Source organism: Rutidosis leptorrhynchoides, chromosome 2, assembly GCF_046630445.1.
Source record: "Rutidosis leptorrhynchoides isolate AG116_Rl617_1_P2 chromosome 2, CSIRO_AGI_Rlap_v1, whole genome shotgun sequence".
Taxonomy (NCBI): Eukaryota; Viridiplantae; Streptophyta; class Magnoliopsida; order Asterales; family Asteraceae; genus Rutidosis; species Rutidosis leptorrhynchoides.
Window position 1 is genome coordinate 323,880,507 of NC_092334.1, and position 12,824 is coordinate 323,893,330.

Here is a 12,824-nt window from a genome sequence, read left to right on the forward strand (position 1 = left end):
TGAGGAATGATGAGATCGAGAGAAAGCTGATGTGACGCTGAGGAAATGTTGAGGAAGGTGTCATGGTTGAGAGTAGTCTGAAATAGGATTATTTTTTGAAATGGTAATAAACCATTCAAATGTTTGTAAAATAGAAATTATGGAAAACAATTTGCAAACATGGTATTTCCGGTCTTTGAAACTCCGGATTTCACCATTTCAACTAAAATCGGAGTTTGGAACTCCAGATTCTACCCTTTCTCATCAAAAAGCTGCCCCGTTAGCTGACCAGTTGCCCACCATGACCTAGCCGGAGTTTTGAACTCCGGTTTTGCAGCTTTCTGACGCCTGTCGGAAACCGGAGTTTAGAACTTCAGTTTCTGTTAAGTATTTTTTTTATTATTTTTTTAAAAAAAGTATGTGATTCTTGTCAATACACTTTTTCCGCTATAAATTAAACACTATGTTATCTTATTTCTGCACACCTAAAATTTTAATATCTCATATTATCACCATTTATTATGTCTCATTTATCTCATTCCGTTGTAATGGATGAGCTAAAATTATGCACTTCTTGGGTTATGTTGTCTCAAGATCCAAACACCGCTCAATTATTACGTGATGAGTTTTGGTCTTTAATTACGAATAATTTTAACCAACGAGGTCCAAGCGTGACTCAAACAAAGGAACAATTAAGGTCCAAATGGTCTGAATTGATGCAACCTTGTCGTAAATGGGATGCAATATGGCGAAAATCCGCTCGTATGATTCATTAACGTTTTTTTGTAGATGATTTATGTTCTTTGTGATGATGTTAATGAATATAAGTTAATAGAGGTATAAATAAGAGTACAAAAATACAAAAGCAGATAGTGATAAGATGGTGTTTCAATGTTTCCAGCAATAATTTTAGCTAGGTTTCCAGCAATAAAATTCGAAGTTCCAAACTCCGGATTCAGGTAAAAGCCTGAAATCCGAAGTTCCAAACTCCGGTTAGGGCTAGATGGGGTCCAGCATGTCAGCAAACGGGACAGCTTTTTCACGAGAGAAGTTTGAATCCGGAGTTCCAAACTCCGGCTAGGGTTCTGGTCAGCAAACGGGCATATTTTTGATGAGAGAGGGTAGAATCCGGAGTTCCAAACTCCGGTTTTATGTGAAATGGTCAAATCCGGCATTTGAAAGTCCGGAAATACCATGTTTGCAAATTGTTTTTCAGGATTTCTATTTTACAAACATTTGAATGGTTTATTACCATTTAAAAAAAAAAAAATCCTGAAATAGTATAATTATGACGTATATTTGTTTTCATTTTATTTTTTATTTCTATTGATTAAATAGCTTAACATGTTCAAACAAATATGTAGTAGAAGTGTAAAATACAATATGTGACAGTCGATGTATGATAATGAAGTAAAAAATCAGTGAATAATTAATTTAGACCACAAGCTAGCTAGGCGGTTTCTGATATGGTCCCTAACTGAAAAAAGACGTTTTCTCCGGCAGATTACCGGCATGACGTAGCCCTAGTGTGAGTGACACGTCACCAGAAGTGGGCCCAAACCTTATAAGTGTTGACCCAATATCAGTTGCATCATCCTGATCTCCTGCTGTTGTGGCCCTATATTCAGCTGTACCAATCATGTTGCCACGTCGACATGTGTCGACATCAAAGGACGGTGGTGTTTCCACGGTGGCAAGACCACCGTATGAGTAGGTGGACATTGTAGTAGCTTGGTTTTCTGAATAACAATGTCGTGTATTGATTGCAAGAACTGAAGGGTCATTTTCAGAGTCATTATTATCGGATCTTTTTGCATGTGTTGATGTTGTGGTGGTGGTTATGTATGCTGATGTAGCGGTGTAAAGTAACGGTTGTGATTTGGCGGAAGAAGGTGGATCGGATTGATTTTCATAATTATGGTATTTAGTGTTTTCTAAATTTTCTTCTTGTTGGTCCTCATTTTGTTGATTATCATCATTATTATCTTCATGGTCTTGATGATTCTGAGGACTAATATTTGTATGATTTTCAGATTCTTCTTTGCTCTCTTGTTGGTACATTTCTTCCACCATAGGTTTCCACAATCTGACCCTTGCATTTATGAACCAATTTGACACCTGCAATATATACAAACATTATTATCACCACTGTATATTACTCCATATAAATCATGTTGCTAGTAATTTTAATGAATACATCTATAGATTAGGCACCCTAAAAATCACTAAACATCAAATTTAATGTAAATGAAATATGCAAATCAGGCTAAACTCTTGATTTTTTTATAACAGCGAAGTTAATCTATTAATTTCCCATCTAGCAGGAACCTAACAACTATGCTCCAAAAAAACATCTTGATATTCTTTAATGCTTGTTTATTTGTTTGTTTTACTACATAAAAAAACAGTTTTATAGTGACAAGGACTATTTCATCACTAAATATAGAAACTAATCACTTTAATGTAACTCAAATAAGTTAGTCATTTCACGTTACTATAGATTAGTTACAAAATATTATTATAAACCAAATTAATTTGATCACATAGTGACTATTTGTTAGGTAATTAATATCATATAGTGATCAAGATTTACCGACGAATTTTTTAATCCTAACTAAATAACATAATAATGCCCAAATAATAAGTAGCAATCAAAAAATGTCACTAATGAACATTTTCTTGTATTTTCTTTGCATTGTATCAATCTTTAATTATGGACTTCTAAGTTAGTACTAGATTTAGTTAATACTTCTTCGCACATAATTTATTATTTACTATTCTATTTTAAGATATTTTAAATTAGTTGTCAACCTCTATAAATAGGTAATAATAATAAAATAAATTTCTATTATACCTTTAATGTATTTATATAAGACACGATGGTAAGTAAAAAGTAAGATATACAACTACAAACGTAGAAAAAACTTATTAACAATTGCTTTTTTTTAAACTATTTATTTTTTGTGGGAAAATATTTAAATTGGGACGGATACAATATGTTTTTTATGAAGCCTGGCGATTTAGTTAATTTAAGTACATGAATTCACCTTTGCATGCATGTAAGCGTTTTACTATGAGTGAAATGAAATATACAGAAAGTAACTTTTATATATGTACACTTGAATGTGAAGGTCAAAAGGTGAAGACATAGATTAGTATTTCATCATCATGATTATAAAGGAGTACAATGCAATGAATGGGACCTTTGTGCTAGACAGTCATTTGTTCTGACGTCTGATAAAGCTAAGGGTACTTCTCATTAGCTGTGCAGTAGTAATACTGTACTACTCATGTTAGCAGTGTTGCATGCATTCTTTAAATCTTCATCAATCTAATTTTTTTTTTTAAAAAAAAAAAAAAAAAAAAAAAAAAAAACTTACACTATAGAATCATAATAATATAAATATAAATTTTTGTGTTCGTTCAGTTACGTTCGTGATCGTGAAAGTTCAGTAACGTCCGTATGTTTTATTATATATACTTCAATTGTACGAGTATTTTTTACACCAATTATCTTATACGGAGTACTATAAATTATTTTAGTTTCATGTATTTCTCTCTATATATATATAATGAGACACAGGAGATTGTACTGTATGCCATAAATGGGGAAATAAATTGATAGTCCGTATTTGAAAGCATGTGTAAAATATAAATGAAGGTTTGAGAGTTGTACAGATAGATGACAAACATAAAATGATTAAAGACAAAGAGAGCACGAGAAAGCAAACCTACCAACTGCTTATATTTCATCTACAAACTTTTATTTATTGCTTCTTCCAGTTTGCAGGTAAATATATGGAGGATTGGAGGGTAACCGAATTATCAAACACTTTTAAAATCATCATCTAAATCTTTCTAATTTCTAACTAAAATAGCCAACATTTGCAAAAGATTCATCGAAATCAATCAATCATCGAAAGTAGTCACGAATCACACATATAAGCTTATATAAAAACACATAAGGTTATATTACTGTTGTGTAGTTATCCCACATCGACGGTAGGAAAAACTAATGGGTTCCTCATTCCCATAAATTAAGTTTTAGAGTTGAATTGGGTTCAAGTTTATTCAAAACTCTTTATGGTATCAGAGTCAAATGAGGCAAATGTGTGATTTCTGGAGCCCATGTGTGCACGTATCAATGTGAGGGGGCGTGTTGGGTAGTTATCCCACATAATATTAGTCATTGAATAACCGATTAGTCATTGACTAACTGAAAGTTATAAACTCAATAATGTTTTCGTTATACTATATGTGAAAATAAAGTATTTTTATTTGACAGTCTAATCGGGTTATTTGTGACCATTTATAACCATTTTCCTCAAGACTCTAATATATATCGTGTGAAATTTGACTACACATACTATTATTTTTAGAACTTTAATTAATATTAATTAATACATATAATATATAATACGGAGTAATATAATATAAATTTTGGTAACTTAATACTTTGCTATACTAAACATTTTCGATTTTACATGTATAGTATACCCACAAGATTGGGTTCACATACCGGCTAACGTGCAATGATGAGGAGCTTTATTAGTAGATGAAAATGAAAAGTGAGAGATCACAATAAACACTGACATTTGTGTATGAAAGAGAGATAGAAACGAACCTGATTTCTGGAGAGGCCAGTCTGTCGAGCCAACAAGTGTTTATCAGCATCGCTTGGATACCTGAAAACGACTATCACCAATTAAAATGACAATACTACATAATCAAATCATATTATAACATATTCCCACGTTATTAACATTAAAAGTATATGCATTTCATAATTCATCCTATACTCTTTATATATATATTTTTTAACTTTGCTTATGTACTACTCTTGATGAATAGATATATAATACTCCCTTCTTCTCAATTATATTGTCCACTATTACTTTTACGGATATTTCAAATTAATTTGTTCATTTTAATAAATAGATAAGAATATTATGATAAAAAAAATTTGTGCTTCTTCTTTATACTTATAAGATAAAAAAAAAACATGTAAAAAATAAGGGCTATAAGTAGAATGTTAACAAGATAGTGCATGTGAAATGTATTTTATTTTAAAGTGTTTTTATTTTTTTATTTTTTATTTAGAGACAATAGATTTGATATGAACCCAATACAAGAATAGATCTAGTTAACCTAGTTACTACTTAGTACTCCGTAATATTTAAGTACGAACACATGATATAAGAAAAATATCATTTGTTTATTGATTACTCTTTTTTGCCATTTGGATTATATGCATCAACGTAAGACAATTTCTAAAATCTCTTCCTAGATTCTGTGACAAATATATATAATCATGCATGTACCATTTGTCAGTATAATTGTACCTCATTGCAATAACTCACCTTACCAAATCAAAGTGGTCTACTTAAATTAAATATTGTATACTCCATAATTTTTTATGCCAAAAGTAATAGAACATTAAACGAAATCGAATATCAACAATTACAATGGATATAATGAAAATTGAAACCAAGTCAAATAGATGATAAACCTACGTACTTAAAAATAATCGTCAGAGTGATAACATAATTAACTGTTATTACAAATACTTTTTAATCATTCTTATTTTATTATTACGGACGTAAAGAAACCTTCAAGACTGATAGACCATCAAATCAAACAAAAAAGACTAATAATAGTTTGATCTCTTACAAAAACTTTTTGGGCCCATCATTAACTTACATTTGTTAAATTGGTGTATTTATGTAAGTGAATTGAAAGGGTCAATGTTGTTATAGCAGGTACTGAGTATTTAAAAGTGTTAAAAGGAAGGAATAATTTAGTAAAACATATTTGTATGAAAGAACCACTTTAACAGCTTTATATTGTTGGGTAGACAACATCAGGCTGCACACCCACAAATATTCATGCTTTTCTCTCTTTACCTCTTTAATCGCTCTCAATCATAAAAGCCTACCCAACACACACCTTCACATTTTTAAAGTGTACTATTCTTATGTATGACTTCATCACTAAATTGTTAATTCCCGTTGTTACTAATTCTTTTACTGTCATAAAGATTCATAAAGCTTGAATCTTGATAACTAACATTCAGTTTAAAATACACAATTCATTATTTCCTCCGTCCTAATTTAATAGTCATCAGAAAAAATATACACAATTTAAAAAAAGTGACTATCACATGTTTGTTTACTTTCCAATTTTACGACCCTTTAAGTTTTACCTACATTTATATCTTACTTAAATAAAGTAAGAATAAGTATACTAAACGATTACTTATATCTATTTATGGAAGTGGACTAATAATTTGTAACAGATTAAAAAAAAGATAAACTATTAATATGGGACAGAGGGGGTATAAAAGTATTAAAAGAGATACGTACGGGTGTAAAAAGTGTTCGAATAGCCACGCTCTTAAAATATTAACTGATCGTTCAGGCAAGCCTCTTTGAGGTCTCCAAGCTTCTGGTTCCATCATGCCCATTTGATGAAATGCCCTCTGTTGTCTTAAACTTTGTTCCAAAATTTTAAGTCTTGGTGTTTCTCCTTTTGTAACTCCAGACGTTCCTACGTCTTTTTCTCCTAATAACTCGCAACTGTGCTTCAATTGGGCCGAAATTGCGTCTTTTAGACACCGAAAATGGCGAGACATTGCCTTTTGTGCTAGTGAAGTGTATGGAACTGCAGCACCAAAACCTAATACTAAGTCGAACGAATTCACCACCATTTGCATTTGTTCGCAGTAGTGATTGTATCTTCGATCCACCTGATTTTCAATTCAATTGTTATTTTCCTTAATTACATAATATCATAAATGACCAAAAACATATAATATTTGTCATATTCTTGAACAATTTTGTAATATATAGACAACAAACAAAATTTTCTAATTTACATACACAGTGCAGCTGTTGGTGATTGAATATTATTGTTAAGGTTATATAAGGTTATTTAAGGTCATTTAAGGATATAATCAATCTTAGTCTAAGTCAAGACATTGTAATGGTGACGAAATAATTCATTAACCATTAACAATAACCATTGTTATATTAATCTCTACCTAATTCCTTTATTATATTTTTATTTTATTATTATTATTTTTTTATGACGTAGCCAACTTGCCATTTAAGTTATTGCAATTCATGTTTGAATATTAGGGCATGGTACACACATTTTTATAAATTGAAAAAACTACATGTGTAGAACTAGATTTACTTAACTTCAAAATAACATTATTTCTATTAATTAAGTTTACTTTATCAATAAGCTAAGTAGACATATTTAGTTACCCGAATCTGTTCAAATCCAGTGAATACTAAGCGTATCTTTCCAATATGTGCAAGGTGAATACTTTTTACTCATATACTCTCCGTTTCAAGGTTAGCTTGAATACATAAAAACTTATTTTTTACCCGTTTACCTAGAGGAAAAAAAAAAAAAAAATTAAAATTTCGAAACTTACCTCATCAAGCATGGATAATAATTTACTTTTTCTTCTTTGATGTTCAATTCTCTCAGCAGAAGACAAAGTAGGGAGATCTTTTGAAGAAGTAGAAGATGGAGCACCAGCACTAGTACTCGAATTTTGATTCGGGTTATGTTTCGATCCGGATTTATTTATCTTGAATTGACCTCTTCCAACACTACAAAATTCCTCAAGTAATTCTTGAGCTGCCTTCACATATCTAGAAGTTCTTAATGCTTTCACTACACCTAATGAAGATGATCCATACCCAACATGAATTTGAGGGTTTATACCCATAACTCCTCCACTTTGCAATTGTAAATTTCGATACGGATCGTTTCCTCCTTCTCCTTGATTGAAATACAACATCGCGGTTGTTGGATCGTCACTAATTCTCAATTCCTCAACTTTAGCTGCATCTAAGTGTTGTAAAGTAGAAGATAAAGACAAAGATAAGCCATGAGTACTATCTACAACACCACCACCAGGAGGTACCCATGTGAATTGTGTAGATTGACCAAATTGACCTTGGCCAGAGCCGGACGTACTACCAAAACTATGTTGATGATGAAGGGTAGGAGTTGAAGATGGGGCAGTATTTGGTAATAACATATGAAGTGTTGAAGATGATGAACAAGTTGATGGATTATTATGATTATGATGATGATGATGATGATGATGTGAAGATTGTGATGATGGAGATTGATCATGTGAAGGGTTCATCGAGAAAAGTTGCATGGCTTGAGCACTTTGAGTACCATACCAATTTTCAACTCGTTGAATTCGGTTATTTTGTTGATGATAATTCATTTGATTTTCTAACAATTGGGTAGCTGGGACATCAGTTGGGTAGTTAAACATTTCGGACAACATCCCGCCTGCTCCGGTTTCATAAACCGAAGGATTATTAATCCCTTGATCACCTTCTAATCCCACTAATGAACTTTGTGGTTGCTCGAAACCTTGTACGCGAACTTTATCTCTTCGGATCTGATTCGCGATGTAGTTTTGTTGTTGTTGTTGATCTTGAGATTGAGATTGAGATGATGATCTTTCAAACCCATGTGAGAAATTGAAAATATAATCTTGTGACATAGAATTCACCTCGAATTTGTTAATCTTGTGTTGTTGCTTATCTTTAAATCTTGTTACTACCATATCATAACCATCATCTTGATGCTACATATACAAAAATATTATACCATGATTGAAATTTAATTAATTAAAGACAAAAAGAGCTAAAGATGAACATCATATCATATCATAGAAGTGTAACTTTGTTGATGCTTATTTTGTGAAAAGAATTTACTAACAGAAAGAATAAACTTAGAAATTGTATATGAATTATAGCAATAACCTTTAGTAATAAAGAGAAATAGTTGTAATTCTTGAATTGTTGGACCTTTTGAATTTGTTCTTTCTCTTTTTATGTCTCTTCTCTTTTGTTTCTCTTTAATAGTGTGTTATCTGCAATCGCCTTCATGAAAGAGAGGGAGTGTCTGTGTGAGAGAGAGAGAGAGTTGAAAGAGACGAATAAATTTGTAGTTATTCATGTATATATATGAATTAAAAGATCCGTTTCATGTCTTGGTGGAAAGATAATAATTGGAAATTAAGAACAATATGCAATTCATAAATATACATGTAAATACGTACACCATGAAATAATTTGTGAACCTCATCACGTGCTATCCCTACAAAAGAAAAATGATAACAATTTGATACTCCATATTAAATTAATCGTCCATCACATAAAAAATACTCAATTTTATATATATTACTCGTATATAAACCCGTATATGATAATCATAGATTTAAGAATGAATTCGTATTTAGATTGAGTTTTGATCAAATTACAATAATTGAGGAAAATACACTTTGAGAGAGAGACTTAGAAACACCTAAGATAAATGTGAGTTATGAACAAAAGGCTTAGTGATATAAATGAGATAAATGTGAATTGGCTAACATGGATTACGAATCCCAAACTTTTCGATGCCTCGAATTCTCGAGTAGGTGTTGGTTAACGTAGGTTTTTTATGCCGGATTCCGCCAAATTATTATTTAGTGGGATCTAAGTGGTGCTAGGCTCGATTGCTTTGTCGCTGCTTGATCAGCACAGTTTTTCGAGTCTAGTCCGGCTTGTCTTTTCAAGTTGATCCTCCTAAGTAGTGACCGGTGGATGAAGGCTTTTTCCTACCATCATTTTAACCAACCCTATTGTCCATTCTTCGTGTTAATCTTTAGTTTTTAGCATCCCTTTTCGAGTTTACATGTAGATATTTACGTCTTAATTGATTGTAATTATGTCCCCTGGGCATCCCGATTGTACTCCTTTCTTTATTTTAATAATATTGTTTGGCTTTTCAAAAAATAAAAATAAATGAGATAATCTATAGTTAATATGAAAATGCTATAATGATAACATCATCATAAATAGTTATTTTTCTTTCATTGGAAAAAATTAAAAAGAAATAGAAAAAAATCTAACTCACTTGAATGACATCCTAAATCAATTTAATTTACAATTAAAATTAAAATTTAAATCTTTACAATTAATTATGATTAAGATATAAATTAACAAAAGATGCAGCCATTGTTCCTTTTGTAATTTACAGAGTATTTGTTTTTTTATATGGTAAATAAAATTACCCCCGTGCTCCGCCATATATTCGCTAAATCAAAAAGCATAAACGAATACAAATCGTCGTTCTTAAAATATCCTCCTGTTCTCAAATCAAATTAAAACCCTATAAAACTCAAACGAATTGCACGTCTTTACTTACTCTCTTTTACAAAGAATTCAAATTTATCTCCTCAAAAAAAAAAAAAATTCATTCATCTTCTACACCATCTTTTAATGGATCTTTTTATCTACTCTAAGCTTCATCACAAGTCTTTTTAGGTGAATCAATCTTTTGATTAAAAAGTTTATCAATTAGATTATCTTTGTTTAATTCTCTGTTATGAGTTTAGGGCTCATACCATTTATTGGTTCATGATATTTTTAAATTTGGATAAATGTATATCATCATAAAAAAAATATTTATAGTTTTTTACTTATCTTAATTTATTGGATGCATACCACATGTTCGATAAAATGACAGGAATGAATTTGATTTTTTTTAACATGAGTTGCTCTTCGTAAGGTTATGAGTTTAGAATATACAGGTATGTGCAATAGTAGAACACTGACTGTATAATGAGATGTTTGTGTTCATGATTAGCACTTAAAGTTCCGTTTAGTATCTCTAATTTATTGAGTTTTTATATTTATTTTTCATTTAAGTAAGTGTGAAGGTATAGGTACCAAAAAAGTATGAATTTTTAAGTTTCAACTTTAATGAAAAACTACCAAAGTTTCTAATTGTACATCTATTGAATTTCTAATTATTAAAAAAAAAGTTTCAACTTTAATGAAATAAAGTTGCATCTGGATCTTTGAATTGTTGAAGGAAATTGCTGAAGGAATTTAGCGAGGTTAACCTATTTGGTATTCAACAATTATGAAGGTATTTGCATCTGTACCTTGTGTTAGTTACTGTTGTATGTTAAACTTTTCGTTGTTTCTTAATTTGATAAAATTAGCACTTATATTGTGTTCATGTACGTAGAAAAGGTTGAAGGGTTTCTTGATTTTGAACATTTGAAGTTGAGGAAGGTAAAACTCTATTCATGAACACACTTTGATCTTTTAATAATCCAATGAGCTAATAATTGTATTTACTGAGGAAGATACTTAAGATTTTGAAAAACTAGCTTCATGAAAAAATTCAAGGTATAAATTTTAAAGTCAAGGTTAGTTAATTTCATAAAATATTGACTACGTGTCTATTTCTTTTGTTATGTAATGAGTTAAATTTTAAGATATGGTTGTATATAGAGAGAGTTTTTACCTGGGGATTAACTATTGTAAAGATACTTTTCTTTTTATTTTCAATTTCGAGTGGGGTTAAACACATTGTTGGATGATAAATATAACTAAATAAGTAATATACTGATAGATACTTAGATTGGTCAGAATATTAGGTAATATCTTTTTTTCTCAAAATCTTTACATGTTCAATCAATAAGTCAAATGGAATGAAAGGTGGAGTATATGGTGTCCTTTTTCTCTATTTATAAAAAACTATTTTGACTTTTCACATTATGGTTAATAATTGTAATGTAACTGTATTAATGGATAATCAAAAACTATTTTCATCAAAAACTATATTTTGATAAAATTGTCAATGTGATGAATCAGAAAAACGAATAATGGATAATTATTTATTATGGCAATTTTTATAGTAAATGGTACTCATAATGGTTTATAGTAATTGGTTACCATTTGGTTTTATATAATATACACATATATTATATAACACGTGAAGCCCTTATACACAACTACATGATGTCATCAAGTATCATTTTTCTAATTAGAAAAAAAAACGTCGCAAAGATTGGTCGCAAATATCATTAAACTACACCTACTAATATGAAAATAATATTAACATCCAATAATCCATGCACCCTTAAATACCCAACCCTAACAAACTCTCTTGATTCATGGAATCTTGTTCTCTCTCAAAATTTTCTTCTAAAATGATGATGTCATAGATAAAAAAAAAATTCAAGGTTAAATAAAAATTCAGAAAAAAATATAAATCTCTCATGATGATGTCATTAAAATAATTAATTGCATTTAATAAAAATATTAATACGTTAATTGTGTAATATATGAAGCATTATGCATAACATTAAGATAAAAACACCTCCGACCATATGTACAATATTGAGGCATTATGTACAACTTTATAGTAAAACACCATCATGACTATATTTACAATATTTGAAGGATTATGTACAACCTTATGATAAAACATCCACATGATCATATGTACAAACTTTAAAACAAATTGTACAATCTTCTACAAAACACTCAATGAACAAATGCACAAAATTTAAAGCATATTGTACAACTTTCATAAAATAATTGTATAAATTTTTAAAAAATTTTTAAAAGGCATTTGTTATTAGTAATAATTATTATTAAAAATATAAATACTCAATTTTTAAACAAACTTTATTATTATTATTATTAATTATTATTATTATAATTATAATAATAATTATTATAATATTAATATTCAAATATGAATTCTCTTTACGGGATTAATTACGTTATATATGTATGCGAAAATACATATCTCTATATGTTTGTAAAAACAACGACAAGTTTCTTAGTCAGAATTCGTGGTTTTACGGGTCATTAAACTAAACGACTTTAGCATTTACATTCACTTAATTCCTAAAACATATCATTAAACTGTTTCGTTTAACCAAACTCGTGGTTCCACGGGTCATTTCACTAGTAATATTTATACCCTAATACCATCACTCTTACAAAGCTTATGTCAGT

General features: G+C 30.0%; 1 protein-coding gene across 1 annotated transcript; it reads right to left on the minus strand.

Annotated features, from left to right (window-relative positions):
• Nucleotides 1-1,318: 1,318 nt before the first annotated feature.
• LOC139891866 (BEL1-like homeodomain protein 2) lies at nucleotides 1,319-8,921 on the minus strand. Its single transcript, XM_071874882.1, has 5 exons — nucleotides 8,781-8,921; nucleotides 7,421-8,602; nucleotides 6,342-6,724; nucleotides 4,604-4,664; nucleotides 1,319-2,097 (listed from the first exon to the last, which is right to left on the minus strand). The coding sequence occupies exons 2-5, from the start codon at nucleotides 8,579-8,581 to the stop codon at nucleotides 1,453-1,455; spliced, it is 2,250 nt and encodes a 749-aa protein (XP_071730983.1). The 5' UTR covers nucleotides 8,582-8,602; nucleotides 8,781-8,921; the 3' UTR covers nucleotides 1,319-1,452.
• Nucleotides 8,922-12,824: the final 3,903 nt, after the last annotated feature.

Bases quoted from the DNA above. Each gene is read 5' to 3' on its own strand.
- LOC139891866 (XM_071874882.1), bottom strand. From the start codon at position 8,581: ATGGTAGTAACAAGATTTAAAGATAAGCAACAACACAAGATTAACAAA. The intron at 4,665-6,341 runs GTACGTATCTCT...AGTCGTTTTCAG, and splicing joins TTCGAACACTTTTTACACCC to GTATCCAAGCGATGCTGATA. The intron at 2,098-4,603 runs GTTCGTTTCTAT...TATATATTGCAG, and splicing joins CTGGCCTCTCCAGAAATCAG to GTGTCAAATTGGTTCATAAA.